Raw genomic sequence first — 19561 nt, 5'->3', positions numbered from 1 at the left:
AAAGTTGAATGTAATGTCAGGTATTACTAGCTCCTGAGTCTGTTAGCTAACATTAGCTGTTGGCGACTCAGTTATGGCAGTTTGACAAAATGTTTAGAAAAAAAGCTTCTGTCTACTGTCAAATGATGTCAAAGAAAGTTTAAATGCCACTACAAAGTTTTTAGAGAACACTTTCTCTACACATACACAATTTAACATATCAAAATGATGAAAAGACACTTCTCACAATTTACTGTGTGTGCTGCCATTTTGCTGTGACGTAAATCCAACCAAAGCCGTCTGCACCGAACTAGCCCGAGTTTGTGTTTTGGAACCCCGATTTGTTTGGTTGTTCCATTGCACTTTCTCAAGGTGGAGGTCAGTTTTCCCCGAGTCCCAAGCGCAGTAGAATGCGGCATTAGTCCCAAGAACACCCAAGTCTTACACATTTTCAGTTTTTAAATACTAACCTTGAAAAAGCATGTCCAGTGCCACCCTTTTGCAGCTCTCTAATTTAGATTCTGAAGGTTTTTCTATAGGGTACCTCTACCTTTCAAAAATATTATGTTATGACCTTGGGTAGGGAAAGGACTCCACATAATAGAACCATTAAACGATTCAAACCGGCCATCAACTTATATAGTTCAAGATTTTCAAGACCACCCATATATAGCATCCTCCAACAAACCTCCTTATTTTTGTTTTGGCATTCTTGGATTCTTAAGACAAAAGGCACCACAGATGAAAAGAAGGACCTGACAGAGGGAGAGGTGCGGAGACTACATTTTCGCTTATTGCTCAGTGAACAATTACGTGGAGATTGGGCTGTCATGTAGCTATCATTCCACATGAGGAGCACACGCTCATTCGACAGCGTACACCAGTGTTTCCACAGCCTGCCTGACACCTCCTGACAAGATGAGGAGCACTTGTCACCGGGATGCTCTATACGCTCATATTTATTAATGGGGGGGCTGCATGCTGTAGAGGTACAGGTAGCAGTAGCAGTAGCGTAGATGTGGTAGGTAACGGAGGAGCGGTGCAGTGTAATTAAAGGTGTCTGTTGTGCTTGCTCCACAGGTGATCCTCATCCTGACCAAGCTGTACGACTTCAACCTTGGGGCTGTCACTGAGAGTTCTCTGTGGAGGTGAGGATGTGATTTTGGGTGTTATTTATTTTAAGGTGAAAAAAACCAAAAACAAAAACTGAGTCATTAATGGGTATTACACTATTTTCTTATCTTTGTTATAATCTTATTTTGCTTTCATTCACGCATGTTTAATACACAAATCCTGCATATTTAGGTTGTGTTCTTTTCCCAAACTAAAAACACCCACATTGTTCCACCTTGTGATGTCATGTGATAAGGTTCCACATGTTTTTAAAGTCCATACACCTTCACTAGAATCATTTGGATCATTTCAGCCCTAGAAATGCCTTTTTCAACTAAACTAATGGTAGCTGTTAAAATTACGACTTCATGACATCACGTGGTGGGACAGAGCATTTTGAGATTCAGAGTTATAGACAGACTAATAATAAAAGATTACTCAAACATGTGTGAATGGAATAGAACACAACTCCAGATTTGTTGAGGTAACAGCATTCCAACATTAGAAGAGTTAATTTTGCGGAATATAGGACCTTTAACGGATCATTTGTTGAACATGTTTATTGTATTTTTGTTTGTTTGTATTATTATTATTTTGTCCATTGTAGTCTGTATTATTGATCCAAAACACCTTACAGGTTCATTGTGTAAGTTTTCTGGTGGAGGTCACCTGCTTGTCACCATGCAGATGTTATTTTTTGCCTGGAATGTTCCACTGTATGAGTTTAAATTGAAACAACATTTATTCAGTTAAAGATGTTGTTACTGCCAAACAAATACTTATAATAATAAACATGCATTCTTACCAGTGAGTGAGTGGAGTTGCCTCTCCGCAGATACAACCTCTAACCTGGTGTCACCTTCTTAATGGCAATAGATTTAATGCAATACATTAGAATATTTCAGGCAAAGCATTATGATCTCTATGGAGACAAGGAGGTGATTGACCTCCATCAGAAAAGTTACACAATGCACTTTTATATTACAGTTTTATCTTTTTGAAGTTAAAGTAATGCCTACATTGTTTCACATGATTTGCAAAGTTAATATGCCACCTACCGAAAAACAGCATACACTTACAAACCATAAAAACAAACACCTGCTGGCTAAAGTGTAAGCATGTATAATGTTATAATGAAAGCCACTTGAAGGAAGAAATGCTCAGAACAAATCTGGTGATGATTTATATACTTAAAAGCAACACAGGAAACATCCAGATTTATATCTGTGATGCAACAATTCAGGGAAAATTGAAACAGAGTAAAAATGCTACCAAGTCTGACTCTTCACAGGGTCAGTTAAAAGTAGCAAGCAGCAACTTTTGATCAAATGTGAGAATAAAGGAGTGCTCCAATATGCAATGATAAGGGAAAACAATAAGCAATATATGACACTACTAACAGTATAAGTTGTATCATGCATTAAAAATAAGGCTAAAATAAATGTATATATTTATTGTATATCAAAGCTTTCAAAACACTACAGTGGGCTAGGAGAGCAAAGACCTCTGCTGGTGCACTGGGAAAAGAAGTATAAAACAAAAACAATAGCTGCTAGCTTCAGAGTTGAGGTACATCTTAGTGAAGGCCATCTGAGCACTAAAATGATCGAAATCAGATAATGTGCACAGACTTTAAAACAGGTACTTCCTTTAAGACTTTTGATAAGATGGTCAGATTTAATCACAGGAAGTAAAATGTGTATGCGTATAAAATACTTATTGAACATTCATCTAAAGGACATCAGATCTCCTTTTCAAACAAATATGAAAGGTTTGGTCGAACAGCGAGACACGTTTATATTGGCTCATAGATTCCTCATCTTCAGTCCAAGTTATGTCTGTGCCAAAATTTTATAAAAATGCAAAAGCGCGGTCCTAAAAACATTAGGATAATATATGCAGTGAGGATGCTCCGTTCTGGAAGTGTGATTTATGGCGCTCTCCTCCATGGGGATGTGAACAATCTACTTAAACTGGGAGCCAATATGAAGTATGTTTTAATAAAGCCTCTGAAGTAGCTCACAATGAAGCATCTCTCTGTCTGTGCTTCCTGCAGTGTCATGAATATAACAACTGAGACTGAGCTGCAGCCTTCACAACTAGAAACTGATTTATGTCCATCACAGCTCTACATTGTTTTGAGAAGCTCCCCATGTTCCAAAGAGTTTTTTATTCCTATGGGAGACCAATAAAATTAATTAACTAACTACATAAAATGGTGTACTGTTTTTGCACTATGATCTAGAACATGGTGTGAAAACTATGGCCTGGGGACCTAATGCGGCCCTCAGACCAATTTTTACTGGCCCCCAGGATTTCAGCTGAACTGGCCCAATTAATCATAGGCAGCACTTTTTCAGCAAAATTAAGTAAGTCTACCACTATAACCTCAATAACATCACATTGTAATGCATTATAATACAGACCTAAAATGTATGCTTCAAGCCTTAATAAAACTATTAAAACTGTGAAATGTGAATCTGAATGTCCATCTTGGCAACTAGTCTATGACCCTTCACTTCAAAAAATTTTACTCAGTGCTTTAAGTTTGAATATATTCCCCACACATGTGCTTTAATTAAAATAACATAGGTATTTTCTTAGTCTTTTGAAATCAGTTGTAGTATTGCAGTATTAGTACTGTGGGGCTTGACATTCAGTGATCACTCATAGTGAAAGTTCTTAATTATTTACCTCACAGCGCTTGTAGGGAAAAAATACTTTGTAACAAATTTGGCAGCATGGTCTCGCAGCAGTTAGCGCTTCCACCTCACTTCTGCCTAGAAGGTTAAACTCCAAAACAGCATGGAGCCTTTCTATGTAGAGTTTGCACGTTCTCTCCGTGTCTTTCTAGGTTTGATACTCTGGTTTCCCGGAAATGATCAAGAAAAAACAAATGACAGATGACAGGAAACAGTATAATTTTATAACAATGCTATATATACATTTGAAATAGATCCAAAAATTCAGATGCAATAAAACAGGGAAAGGGATTGTAGCCAGTGTAGTTCCTTTAAAAGCATTTTAAACATTTAACAGCGTATCATTTGATGTTTCAATACTGTACATCCATCTGTTACACTGCTATACAGTCTAAGCTATTCTTGGCTGACTGCACATTTTGAGCACTTCTCCCACCCCGGATTGTGACCTGTAGCGCTTTTGCTACAAGGCCAATTGACATGCAATCTCTCCTGTATATCTATAGTTATGTCATTGAGTATGCATTGAGCCCTGAGTTACGGTGGCCTGTCGGGTCATAAATAAGACTGGAATTCATTACGGATTATACCACAGAGCCCAATCCAGGAGTCCGATACAACCTCCTCCTCCCTTCACCTCCTCCATAGCCTGCAGAGAACTCATTTCAATTTGAAATACACGAGGAATAGAGGGACCACCGGCGCACCAAGCAACCACTTTGAAATTAATATCTGTTCCACCAGAGGCACCGCGAAGATTTACACCCGACTCGACACGTTTTGAAATCCCATATTGTGTACAGGAGGTCTTCCATCATCAAGGTGTCTGCCTAACAATGGGACGATGACTAAATTAGGGAGCACCTCGGGGTGGCATGGCGTGCGTCTTAGCAGGGTGTTCACCATGTTATGAAAAGACTTCCAGGGGTAAACGATTCTTATGATCGCACAATAAATGATTCAGGAGAGCAGCCCGGGGCACTTTGAGCGACACTAGATCAATGGCTGAGATAGAACAAAACACTTATCAAGAATGTGTTGTTTTCAAGACGATTAGCTTTGATTAGCTTAACTATCATTTTGTAATGTCTTCATTTTATTGTATTTCTTTTAAGAAAATTGTCTCATGGTGGAATTTATGAACTTATTCAGAAAACTCTTGGCCTAAGAAAGGCTTTTGTGCCAACTAGCCTGGCAATGATGTTCACAAATGTATCGACTACTTACTTTTACTTTTTACTATTTAGCTTTGTAATTACAGTCAGTCTCACAAGGTTCCTTGGTCTTCTCCTCCCTTAGACTGTATAAAGAGGTGGACTAAGGGAGTGTGACCAATGAAGCTCACCCAGACTAGCAGTTATAGTGGCGAATTTAAAGCCAGTTCCATGCTAGGAATAGGAATTGATTTACAGACAAAATTGTGGATTAATGCCTGAGTGGGTTTCCTTCCAGCACTTCGGTTTTGCCCATCATCCAAAAACATGCACCAAAGGTAAAATGTAGCTCAAGATCTGGAAGAAGGTCGCCGTGCACATGAGGTTTTTTAAATTCTTTTTTTTTTTTTTCACACTGCCTGCCCTAATATATCGTCTGGAACTGTGTCCTGTCTACACTAACCTTGATGGCTGTGATTGACAAGCGGATCAAGGAAATGCTAAAACTACTGCTACTCGCAAATTGGATTCTGTCAACTGGACAAACATTTTAGGAGTGAATATGTATCGCCACTCACTGAAGTAGCTTCTTCAGTTCTGACAGGGTTCTATAAGTCACTGCCTTATGAGCCTGAAGACAGCAGGTAACTACAGTGAAACTAACCCACTAAAGAGCATGTGTTATAAATTAAGTCCATTGTAGTGAACTGTCATATTTTGCATAATCTCTACTGTGAGTAGGGTATGATAGAGTATGCTAATAGGTTTCTAAATAGCAAAGAAGTTGGTAGTATTAGATTGACTCCATTGCCAGGTTGAAGTGTATTTTGTGTTGTGAAAATGATTAGCTTTTAGTGAGCCAAAGAAACTTCACATTGTAATAACATCATAATCAAAGATCGACATAGTGACTGCGAAGAAAGACAAAACACGTTGAGGGGCCAACTCTTTGAAAACAATGTCAACAAGCAAATGGCACTATTCAGATTAATGCACAGACAATGAGAGCAGACTCGGCCTATCTATCCAATTATGTGTCGAAATTACATTTGGAGGCAGTCAGGTAGAACTGAGAAAGATGATTGGCCGGCGCTGCACAGGAAGAAAATGAAGATTGTTATGACAAACACATCTACCCTTGTCAGTGTAGGGGGACATGAGATATGCTTGTGTCACTATATGCTGCTGCCTACGTACGTACGGCAGAGGAATTAGCAGTGTCTCTTACACAGAGCTTTTTCTATGATTCCATGCCGGCTGAAAACTGAGAACTCACTACTTCCTGTCTACATACACTGAACTATCTCAAACTGTGTTCCCCACTCTGGCCTTTGGTTTATTTGGACGCCAGATAGCTTGCTGTGTCACAACGCTAATAGTCACTTTTATTAAAATATAAAAATATTAAATTAAAATACCTATTACAAATCTAATGAATTCAATTTAATTATTTTTATATATGCATTCTTATATGCCTCAAAATTTTCAGTAGTCTAATCTCTCTTTCAAAAAGCAGAAGTGTCCCCAGTATTCATTTTATTTGTGTACTTTCTACATGTTGTCAGCAGTTCCCTGTTCACTGTCTTATCTTTAAATATTTATTAAATTAGCAAAACTCAGCAAAAACCTCATAGAGATAAAATTGGACAGGAAGTAGTGATGATAACAGTGGTGCTATTGTGCACAGAGACTACAGAGGGATTATCAGACTACGTCACTTCACACTCTCTGCGCGTGTCTCCTGCAGAAAGAGCCGTTGTCCTGTCTGTATCATGTCAGCGTCTTGTAGGATTTCAGCAGATTTCAGGCTAGTTGTGTCGATCAGGTATGAGTGGATGTCCTACATACTACACAAAACATATTCTGTCCCAACCACTTTTACTGTGTGACACTCTCAACACACGACAGGAGCTTTCTGAATTTCACTGAATGCACTTAATACACTTTAGAGTAAATACTCTAAAATAGTCCTGACCAAGTCTAGCTCAAGATTTGGAGATGGGTGCCTGAGCATTGCTCTTCACAAGTTGCCCCAGCGACATTGAAGGATGGATCAAATGCAAGGGACAGGTGTCCCTGTTTGGACAATAAAGTGCACCTTAGCGTTACTATGACTATTACTGACCCGCATTTCCATTGTGATTGTGTGTACTTCTGGTGTTTCATTCATTCATTTCAATAAAGAAATAGGAAAAAAAAGTAGGCTGATATGTGTAAAATGTTCACTGTTCACATGTTCACATGTGCACCAACAATGCCCCCTTTATTTGGATGTCTTGAAAATATCTACTCTGTATAGTACTTCTTTGCTGTTAAATCGTCAGTCCTATGCAAACTCATGCAACAGGAATGATAATGGCAGCGCCCGCAGCAACTTTGAGAATAAGGTCAATAGCAGTCTGTGTGAAATGTCTGCCTGTGTTGTATTGTATCCAAGTTATAAAATATATTTTATGAAAATGTCTGAATGCAAAAAGAAAACACACTGAGCCTCATTCATGAATATTTTTTTAAACTTCCACTTTAAAAAGATGCTGAGATAACTCTGCACCAGATTCACAAAGTGTTCTTAAACTCGCAAATTCCTTCTTAAGTGACAGTTGTGCTTAATTTACTAACACCTAACTATGAACCCCTTTACATCTGAATAAGTTTACGCTCATTCACATTTCATTTACATAGAAATATATGTATATATATTTGGTTTGAAATTCCCACTGAACTTCCAAATATGGCCAGTGAGGGCTTTGTATTGACATGTGAAAGCACATGGGAGAAAGTGACCAAAGAAGGACCAATTTCAAATGTCCAAACTTACATGAACACACTCAGTGAGGGAATATTTAAGCCATAAACTTAATGAAATAAGTGAGCGCTTTTATTGTATTTATTTCCATGATCAAGGACCCACGGTAAACAGCAAGGCGGGGTGCTGGGGTAGGGGTGCATGAGAGTGTGCTCTGGTCTTGGGGGGGTGTGGGGGATTCTTGATATTGAGCCCAGCATGGTGACCAGGCACAGGGCTGTGACAGTGTCCCATATGGAGAGCACTGGGGCTGGAACAGACTGAGGCTCACTGCAGCCTGTATAGAGTCTGTTAGAATCAATAGACTACATGCTCTATAAAACACATCAGAAATGTTATTGGATCACATAGTTATATATTCATTGGAAAAAAAATTACAATCATGGAGGAATTTGAATTTTGTATTGCATTATCAGAGTAATAATATTCTATAACAGTAGAATTTTTGCTCTTACATGAGCTCCTGACTGTTCATAGGATTTGCTCTTACAGAAGAACATTTTCAGTTAAGAAAAAGTTTTGTGAATGCCAAAAATGTTCATAAGAAGGCCTTAGGTACAAATTTGTCTGTAAGAATGTTTGATGATTGAGGCCCTTTGTCTGACTCTTTGAGTCCATGCTCATTCAACAGAACTAAATAGAGTATATATATATATTTGATATATACTCTATGAGTATATATTGATATATGTGTGTGTGTGTGTGTGTGTGTGCGTGTGTATATATACATTATATATATATATATACACATACACACACACACACACACACACATATATATATATATATATATATATATATATATATATATATAGATATATATAGATATATATAGATATAGATATAGATATATGACTAAACTAATGACAATGACAATAGGTAGTGGTTAACCTGAAAACTATCACTACATGACATCACAAGGTGGAACAGAGCATTTTGAGTTTTAGAGCTATAGACCGCCCGATAATAAAAGATTACTCAAACATGTGTGAATGGAACAAAACACAACTCCAGGTATTTTTGTGATGAGGTAACAGCATTTAAACATGACTAAAATCTCATTAGCGTCAATTTTGCATAACATACAACCTTTAAGTGAAGACTAAGGAGGTAGAATTCTTGATTGTGAAAAAGTAATTAAAAACCTGGAAAGTTATGTTTACCTCTCATAGTAACCAGTAAAAGATGTCATTGCACTGTATACCTTCTTCAGATTTTGGCATCTCCATGGCTTGTCAGTTGCTATCTATTACTTATCAACATAGTGCAGATACAAACGCTCCGCTCCATGCCCAGAATTCTTATTACCGTTGATGTGGCAATATTTGGATTCAGCTTCACACCACAGTAAATGTAATTAAACTTTCTGGCACAAGCCGATTGAAACTCACAATCTTTTCCCTGACCCCGATAGTTGCACTACTTGTTGGCAGCTAGCTCTGACGGATTCTCCCACATTGAGCATTCCTCTTCTTTATTTTTACATGACCTCGTCTTGCAGCTGCCACTACTACTAGACGCGTGTGATCCTAGTTTACTCTCAAAGAATTAAAGGCACATTATGTAACTTTTCTGGGGGAGTCTGCTATATGATTGTCTCCACAGATATGGCATCCATGTCTTGAATGTTCCACAATATGGCATTAATCTGCATTTATTCAATTACATGTTGAACGGCTTAAAATGTCTTGAAATACATGCGATCTACAGTTCACCTCTCCACAGATCTGAACACTAATTTGGTCTGATCACTTTCTTACCTCAATGGAGAAAGATAATAATAATTGAATGCGTTTCAGACACAGCAATAAATCTCCATGGACACCGGCAGGTAGCATACAAAAAAGTAACATAGTGCACCTTTAAGTTGGAATCACCCTTGCATTAAGTTTTGTTCAATTTGTTTTTATTTTTTATTTTTTCTCTTATATACAGCAAGTCCTATTTTGTGAACTGTAAATGCAAACTTGCTGTTCATGCGGTGCTTTTCTTTCTTGGTATTGTTTTTTCATTGTTTAGGGTTAGGCATTATAAGTACGTTTACATTTTACTTCAGTTTAAATCCTTTCATGGCATGATCCCAATGGGGCTGTAGTCTATATCCTTGTTGTGCTGCAAATTACCAGATAAATCACTTCTACTACTACTATTACTAATACTACTACTTTTGGCAGGTTTATTTTGATGCCTTGTCCAAAGAGGTCTTTCCTTATTCCATAAGACGTCCCTTGTTATTTAACTTTACAGCTACAAGTTTTGGCATTTACCTCTTGTCATAAGATGCCATTTCCTTTTACACTGGAAATCAACAAATGCCCCAATCCAGCACTCAGTTTATTAACAAGGTTATGTCCTTTTTCAAAGTAGAGAAGATTAAGTATTCCAAGAAGGGTATTGTAAACACATTTTTCAGAATGTGGCAACCATTTATTTATTTATGCCCTTTTTATTTTATTTACTTATTTTTTCGTAGCCTGATTCATCAGCCGGTTTCACTTTGTGGAAACTGTCTGACTGACAGAATTAGGATTTGTTCGCTCGACGGTAGGCTTCACATTTGTGAAACCATAGTTGACGCTTTGCGCACCTTGTTCCACCTTTTAAAATGATTCAAAAATAAAAAAATCCACGGAGAGTGATCCAAGTGCAGTTAAAAACTCTTTACTGAGTATTTACATAATTGGGACATACAAATACATACAAAAAAGCGGAACTTTTAAAGTACAGGTGACAAGAGGTCAAAAAACTGTTTGGCTCCACTCCACACTCCCATGGTGCACCAGCACTAGCTTTAAATAAGGAGCCATAGACCACAAAATAATATAAAAATTTTACATTACTTAAGTAAATGTATGATTAACATTAGCAATAATTAATTGAAAGAAAAATGTAAATAGATAAAATTATTTCTTAGCAAATAATCAACAAATAATCATGTTAACCATAAAGAATTACCAAAATACCAAAAATCATGCATTTTAAGTAAATATTAAATCAAACAAAATAAGAATAATTATCTCAGTAATGAAAAAAACTACAAAACTAGGTTTAGGCTCCCACGGGGGCTAACTGGTATATTAAGCTTTTCCCAAATCCCGTAGGAAGAAGGGCAATAACATCTATCCCTTTGATAAAATTCATCAAACATTCTCCTTAATCCGTCTTTAAATCCTCGATCTCGGGAATTGTTGCCAGCACAGAATGTATGACTTCATCTACATCCATCTCGATCGCTTTGTTTATTGTTTGCTGTACCACAAAAAGGGACCCTGTCATGGTTTCACAGCTCTTTGTTGATGGCCGGTGCACGGTCTACAACTTCCGGGATTCTTGCAAACCATCTAGTTTATTCCAATTCCTGACCTAGTCGCTGGAGAGGCACTCGGTGGTGCCAGACTGGCCAATTTTTTTCCACATTTTATTTATTTTTTGTGTGATGCTCTTTTTTGATTTGTTATAGCTTTTGCTGCATAAAAATGGTGTGTACACATTTATTGCCTAAATAACAACAATACAAAACCAAAACACATTTTCCATGATTTACACACATATACAGTATTTCAAAGAGAATAATACCTATTTAAATCAATCTCCATCAGTATTTGAAGTTTAGCCAGTAAACATTATACACAGTGCGTGTTAGTGTAGGGAGGAAAAAATCAATGAAAAGAAGAATGGTGTACTTTGAGAAATCAGTCAGGTCGCAGGTTAATGATTTTTAGTTAATGGGTTAAAATCTGTCTTATTCTGAAATCTTTGTGGGGTCTTTGGGGTCTCAGGATTGATTTGTTTGGTAATGTGTTCCTTGGCTGTGTGCAGGTCCAGTGATTACGGAAGCACCTATGTCAAGCTCAAAGTGGGATCCAGGACTCAGCTCAGCTATCTGTATGTGTGTCCCACCAACAAACAGAAGGTAGTATGTCTTTTAATAATGTACTGGACAATTACCAATACCACTAATAACTCATAACTACACCTTTAAGTAACTTTGACAGGCTAGACTACTCATTTTACTGAAACACTGTTAAGATTTTTGTCAAAATATTCACACTTGTTTTTCCCGGTTTGGTAATTTCTTAGGTTTAAAATTTTACTTCCTGGTTGGAAATTATGACCTCACACTAGGGAATTCCATAACTGTTACTCCTCAAACTCCTCAAATGTACAAAGGAAATTATTATATGACAAATGCAAATATAAGAAAACACCTTTATTTTTTGGAAATTATTAGTATAATGTCATCAGTGTGTTTAGAGTAGACAGAGGTCTGTGCGGGACAGAATTTCCATTCCCACCCCTGCCCGCAAAAAATTGTAATTTTCATTGCCCCTCTCGCCCGTGTCTGCGATATTTTGTCCCGCTCCCGTTCGCAAATCTCGCAAGATGGGGATGTTCGCTTTATTTCTCACAAAACGTCTTTTCATTGACTCTTTGAAGTTCTACCAAACATGGAGAAGCGGAAAGGAATTGTCTAAAATGTGGGCAAGATTAGACCACATCCGCAAGTTTAGGCTGCTTAAAATGTTTTTATTAATGCCAAATTAAATATCCAGCACAAATTATGCATGATAGACACAGATCATCATCATTTATATATTTTACTTTACACTCATATTTAGTTTACAGGACTGCAGTTTATCATCCAACCCACCTGCACCCTCAATGAGTTTTCAAAATGTGTCCCGTGCTGAACTAGTTTAGAATTCTCTACTTCCTGTAATTTTCAACATATTTTTCAACATTTCTGCTCAAAATGCCTCTTGAAACTATAAAAAAAAAACTATAATTTATATTCACAATAGTTATAAACCCACCAAATCAAGTTAAAATTTGAGAAGAATTCATGTTTTTCAAGGATTTCTTTTGCCATAAAAACACCTAAACACTCCACCAAAAAAATTACACAGTGCATCTTTAACATAATGCTCAATGACTCCATGATCTTGTACCAGCGTCTCATAACAGCACTGCACTTGTGAGAAATGCTTGAGAATGGCAGAGCCTCCTGATGGTGTATCCCTGTGTACTTACTGTGTACTTTAGATACTGATACTTAGCAACCCGGAAGTGGAGAGTGCAGTGAGGATGTTCTTGTTTTACCTTCGAATGTTCCACAGTTATGCAATAAACATATCTCCACGTAGACAAGAAGGGGACTCCACCAGGTCAAGTTACATGTCAGAGCTGTGGTGAGGCAAGCCCACTTACAGAAATAATGCATACCAGAAATGTTACACAATGCATCTTTAACATAATGACTCAGGATCTTGTACGAGCGTCTCATAACAGCACCGCACTTGTGAGAAACGCTTGAGAACTACTCGAGCCTCCTGATGGCGCATCCCTGTGTACTTACTGTGTACTTACTGCGCACTTTAGATACTGATACTTAGCGACCCGGAGGTGGAGAGTGCTGTTCTCATCAGCTCCGATGAAGGGGCCAGCTTCGAGAAATACCCCATTAACTTCAACATCGTCAGCCTGCTCTTCCATCCTGCGCAGGAGAACTGGATCCTGGCATACAGTCATGACAGTAAGGTAAAAGCAAAAGGAATCCATCATGTTGTGGTGCTGCTGTGTACAGACAAAGTGATGGCGATGTCTAATAACTGTGATTTTGTCTTTCCCCACAGCTCTACAGTTCAATGGATTTTGGGAAGAAGTGGCAGTTTGTTCATGAAAATGTCATGCCGGGAAGATTCTACTGGTATGATTTTTCGGATAACGCTGATGTTTATTTTGGGAACGACTGAATTTCATCACAAGCTTACAACATTTTTTTGAGAAATTCTGACAAAAAAACACCTCAACCAGGCAATTTTCGAAGCGCAACTTTGATTTTTCATTTACTGACCCTGTATTGAAATTTGTTATCTGGCATAGTTACCAATTCAAAATTTTCAATCTGGAAAGCTTCTAGTTTTTATGTTGTTTTTGACATTTAAAAGTAAACAGTGAAAGTGCTTTTCCTCCATGAATTTTATGCTAACAGAGCCATGCGTTCAATATTTGACAGCAGAATGAGTTTAGAAGTCTCGAGTTTAAAAAAAAATAAGAGAAGGCAATTTTGGATGAATAGATTAAAGCAGACCTATTATGCAAAACTGACTTTTCAGATCTTTTAACCATATCACACTGGAGATATTTCCCCTTCTCATTTATTCATATTACGCCCATTGCTCTGTATGAACATTGCTCTCCAGTTTGATTTTCTTAATCAGTGATATGTGTAGGATTAGGCAGTGTCACATAGTCATTTTGGTAGAAAAATCTACTACTAGCTATTGTGATGTGCAGCTGTTAGAGGGGCAGACATCTTCATGGTGCTTCATTGTGATGACGTTTACAGTGGCATCCTCTCTTGCTGGTCACCACAGTTTTCTAAAGTGGAAGTCAGCAGACTTGTTTCTTTTAGTAAGTTGTTTTAGATGATTATTGCGATTTAAAGTGTGCACATTCTAACATAATGATCCACAGGTGTCAGATTATTACTATATAGCAGGCTCAAGCACAATATGTCTTCTTTAATGAACAAGCATGAATGAAACAACATACAACTGGAGGTATATTTTTAATGAGGGGACAACATTAAAACATGGTTATAAAAGTAAATTTGGCATAATATGTGCTCTTTAAAAACTAATATTAAACTATTTGAAAATGATCAGAAATAATGAAATACAGGGGTAAATGCTTATGTCTGTAGTGTAGTGATCACATTTTTTGCATTACATTTTTATGTTTGATACCCATATGCACGTACTCAAACCCACATCTTTTCCAAACTACATTTTGCTTAATTCCATTAGCTTGCAGCTCTCAGACTATGAATGGGCAGCGCATCCTTCGCTGAGCTTGCACTTTTAACAGAGAAAGATATATGACAAAAAAGTGCTTTCCACGTGAGTCCTTGGACAGCCCCTGAGTGAAGTCTCTAATAGTGATGTTTTAAAATAGAACTTTACACCTTTCATTTCTGACACCCGTAAAACCTTTGGAAGTGTGTCTCTCGCCTCGGGGCAGGTCACAGTCAAACAAAATACATGTAGTCAGTTTTACAAAGGCAAAGGTACGCTCAGAGACCACTACATTCAGCTCACAGAATATCCAAGAATCTGGATCGTTTTGTCATGACACAATGTATCTAATAAAGCAAGACTGATATTGACAAGATGTTTATGGTACACTTGACTTGACTCATGACGTGTGTTTGAAGTCACTTTGACTCCTCATTAATGATTTTAATTTAAATTTAGTTTATTAGTTAGTTTCAACTGCTCACTCACAGTGGTCAAGCGGTCACAAGTGGGCAGTTGCTGTGACCTGTCTGGTCAGCTGATTTATACAGGTTTTGGCTCTGTATTCCTACCAGTGGATGCAGGATGACAGCGCCATCTGCATTCTGAATTCTTCAGGACAGTATGCCGGGTGTGTGAGAGTAAAAAGGCCCCCTTCTCCAGGTTTATAGTCCTGTTTCTGTATTTCTGTACTGTTGTCATCTATAGGGTTCTCTGATTTACAGTGACCAGGAATGGCAGATTTTTGTGCTACACCCATGTCCAGTAACCATCTCCTGATCATCTTGTAGGATTAGCATATTCCATATCAAATAGGTTGATATGAAGGGATAGAGCTGTGTGGTTAATCAAATTTATTATAGTGACGTCAATTAATACGCTATTCAGTTAGAGAAATGCTGTCTTCGTAAATACAATTAATTATCATCTCTTCAGAATATTGGGAGCTTGCTCTGCCATACAAAGCCGGGAGCGACGCCACTTATCAAATCTGCAAACAAAAGTGTAATAAAACATTGCTAAAAATATATATTAAGGCTAAATAATCATGATGATCATGTTTACCATATCGAGCAGCCCTACAGGAAATTATGCAAACTTCAGGGATTAAACCTTCTGAAATTGAAATTTACAATACATCACATTTTTTCTTACAGCAGACTGTTTCCTAATAAATGCTGGGTGCTGACATTCCCGTAACTGTTACCTTATGGCATTCAAGCTCCTGTAACATAAACATATACTATTTCTGAATGTGAGATGGCCCATTGACTAAACATTGCCGTTGCGACGGGGTAGGGCAGCTCTGAACAGTGATTGATGCTATTTGCATAATCACAGCCCTCTTGACCCCGCGCGGTCAAATGTATCCCACGACCTTTCTGTCATAAACAAAATGGCTCCTCCGCCGTGAACCATAAAGCAACACGAGGCTTATTACAGCCCTGTCACGTAAGCATGGCAGCGTGAATACTGTCCGTGTACCAACGCACAACACGACATGCTGTTTTGTGTTCACTGTCATCTAGCCTTCTCAACTGCTCACCCAATATTGATGGAAGACATCTTCGTAGCACGTGTCAAAGCTAGTGAAATCGCAAATGCCATAAGGAAAGGACAATGCAGGCAGGATGGATACAGTAAGTGCTATGCATGAAACAGCCAGGTAAATAACAGTAGCATTACAGGTATAATAATGCTTTATATTCACTCTGGAAAATGCAGACTTCATTTCAAATTGTATACATGTATACGAAGAGATGACAATAGTCTGAACTTTTAAGGCTATTGAAATGGTTACATGTATTTTGGTTCCAATTTTCAACTACTTCAAGAAAGTTAGCTGCCTACTAAATGTTGATACTTTCTCCTATTTGTAAAATGAGGAAGCAAAGGCTGAATTGGTGGAGATGTTTGTTCAGTAAACCAAATCTTATCTAGAAATACAAACAATGTTGTAGGCACATCACCCACCTAGCGTAAATGAATTACTTGAGAGTTTGTGGTTATAAATGTCAAGTATCAGGAAAAGTGTCATGTATATTTGAAGCCATATTATTTATTATTAGATAAATATGCGGTATCTCTTTTGGACACGTTAGCCTTGGTCTTTCATGTTGTAATGTATGTTTTTAAATTTGTATGAAAAAAACAAGGGAACACAAACTCCAGCTGCTTGTGCTCTGAGGAATAAAACTGTTTAAATGGAGTGACACTTAACACTAAAGTTGGTTTTGAAGGTCATTTTATAACTGGAGGGGTTGGAATTGGTGAAAATGCAGAGACTTTACAAAATGTTGACATCATACAGTGGGGTCAGTGGCTCAATGATTAGAGCACTTGTCCACCAACCCCGAAGGTTGAAAGATCGATTCCTACTTTAACCAAGTTTTCTCATTGTGTCTTTAGGCAAAACACTACACCCACCTTGTCTAGAATAAAAGTGAGGTGTGTAAGTGATTGGTGGTGGTTGGAGGAGCCACCCTACCCCAGGGCAGCTGTGGCTATAGAAGAGGCTTACAACCACCATACTGAATACATGAATAATGGTTGCAGTGTAGTGCACTGAGAGGCTTTGTCGAGCCTGTAAAACACAGTGTAAAACTATAATAGTATTATTAGATAAAACATTCAGTCATAAGAAAAGAAATATTACTGTTTAGAAAAAAAAATAATTACACTTTTATTTGAAAATAATAAAAATCGCGTTCAAGTTTTTGGAAAGAATGCATTCAAGTTTTCTGCTGAAGATATCACATTTCATTTCACTGTATTTTTTATAGTTTTATTTCTAAATTATAAAAATATTCTCAGCAACACAGTCTCAGCAGCTCATATTGTATTACCTTTATAGCAGCGGTCTTTTCTTTCATATTTCCACAGCTGTATCTCTCTATATATCTGCCATGGAGCATCACAGCCATGTGTGTGATGTTTATGGACTCTCTGATGTGTTCGGAGTCCTGCCTCTTTTCTTCCCTCTGGATTGAGACTAATTGCCGCAGGTGGAGTTGTGCTTTCACATTGTTAGGGCTTCAACTGGATAGAGCTGTCCATCCACTCCTCTCACTCTTCTAGTGTGTGTGTGTTTTTTTTTTTCATCCAGTCTCTCACTCTAGCTCTCTTTCTTTCTCTTGCACGTGCTCTCTCTCTTAGGATATATAGTGTTTACCCGTAACCTATTGAACATCCGGGGTGAAACAGAAAATAGCGGGCAGATATGGCAATAGAAATCTTATCACAAGGGGCCAGTAATCAGTCTTCAGTTCTGAGCATTTACCATGTAACTAGAAAGGCTATTAGCAACATGAAGCTAACAGCTACAATCATGTGCTTCGTAATAACAGTACCAGAATAAAAGTCTTTCAAACAGAACTAGGCTTTTCAATATGTAAATGTAACAACAGGGTGACCAAACGTCCGTTTTTCACTGGACATGTCCGTATTTTGCGTCATGTCCGGGTTTTTTTTTTATAAAGTGATGCAAATGTCCGGGTTTTCATTACCGTTCATTAAACTGAGCATCTCTCGTGGCCTCTGTGACTCAGAAGGAGCGAGACACAAACAGTCGGTCAGTCTGCAACATGCTGAAGCACAAATGCGCATTTAACAATGACTTGTACAAGAAATTATCCGTTTTCCGTCCCGGTCGGGACAAGTGGGAGGCCATGTGCACAGGTTGCGAAGTGAGAGTACAGTGTCCCTCGTTTATCGCGGGGGTTACGTTCTAAAAATAACCCGCGACAGGTGAAATCCACGAAGTAGTCAACTTTATATTTTACAATTATTCTATCTGTGTTAAGGCTGTAAAACCCCTCAGCACACACTTTATACACTTTTCTTAGACAGGACAGGTGCAACTAGGGGGCGATATATCGATATTTTAAATATATCGAGATAGTTTTTATACTCGATATGAATTCTAACATATCGTATATATCGATATAATGCTTATATTCAATTCTGATTTCGTCGCTTCGCTTGTTTACCTTCTCTGTCGTTGCCTCCGCCTCCCTGATTTTGTTCGCTCGTGTCTCCTTCACTCGTCACTGTCGCAGTGAACGCCGAAAGTTGGTGCCAGTGAAAAGCTTCTAGCGCCACGAACCTTTTCCACCATTTACAGACAAAACCATCAGCAGCACATCCTCATGTTCCACCGAGTCGCGTCCTTTAGCCAGAAAGAAGCTAAACGAGCTGAGCTGCGTAAGAAGTCCGCTGTTTATGCAAATGAGCCATGCGCTTAAGTTTCGTTTCTGTAATATGTAAACACGTGCGCAAAACTGCATTAAACACATTATTATCGCAAATGGGCTGATGTGGCTCTATAGTCATTATACTTTATATATTGTAAAGTTTAGTCATGTAAAGTTTATTTATGCAGAAGATTTTAATTAATAATCTGCTGCAGTGTCACTTGTACAATAGTGTTTGGAAACGTTTGATTTGATTTGCAGTGGATTGTGGGATTAAACCTCAGAGCTCCTCACTGCTGGATAGAAACATGGATCTATTGAAATAAGGAACATTATGAGCTTCTTCTGCTAAATGAGCTCATGGTTATGGTTCTGGTCTGGATAACAGAGTTAATGCAAAGATGAGCTTGTGTTGAGTTGTTTTATTTATGAATGAAAAGGAGGAAATATATATTATTTCTTTTACTTTCCAGTTAAATTATTATTTATGTAATTAGGGTTTTTTGTAATCTTAAATGTTCCTACATGAACTGCCGACCTCTTACACTCCAATTTAAAAAAAAAAGACCTTGTGGAATTTGGCAGATTTGTTTTTGCAGTTTTCAGTTTTAGGGGGTTATTTTTTCTTGAACATATATCGAGATATATATCGTATATCGAGATATAGCAAAATATATCGAGATATATTTTTGATCCATATCGCCCAGCCCTAGGTGCAACCCTTTTTACTTCCTTCTTAAAACTTATTGCTGCTGTTGTCCTTGTGTTATTTTCCTCCTTCTTTATGTAACAAACTGAAGATTCATTTATTCCGTAA

General features: G+C 37.8%; 1 protein-coding gene across 1 annotated transcript in view; it reads left to right on the top strand.

Annotated features, from left to right (window-relative positions):
• sorcs3b (sortilin related VPS10 domain containing receptor 3b) overlaps positions 1–19561 on the top strand; it is a 144983-nt gene that overhangs the window by 74639 nt on the left and 50783 nt on the right. The window contains exons 2-5 of the mRNA XM_055162445.1: positions 1060–1127; positions 11574–11667; positions 13134–13292; positions 13388–13461. Of these exons, the coding sequence (XP_055018420.1) occupies positions 1060–1127; positions 11574–11667; positions 13134–13292; positions 13388–13461 (395 nt within the window). The remainder of the gene's footprint in view (positions 1–1059; positions 1128–11573; positions 11668–13133; positions 13293–13387; positions 13462–19561) is intronic.

This window comes from Boleophthalmus pectinirostris, unplaced genomic scaffold, assembly GCF_026225935.1.
Source record: "Boleophthalmus pectinirostris isolate CB_2022bp ecotype Guang Dong unplaced genomic scaffold, ASM2622593v1 HiC_scaffold_5, whole genome shotgun sequence".
Classification (NCBI taxonomy): Eukaryota; Metazoa; Chordata; class Actinopteri; order Gobiiformes; family Gobiidae; genus Boleophthalmus; species Boleophthalmus pectinirostris.
Note: the sequence above shows the minus strand (reverse complement) of the source record. Positions and strands in the feature narration are given on the sequence as shown.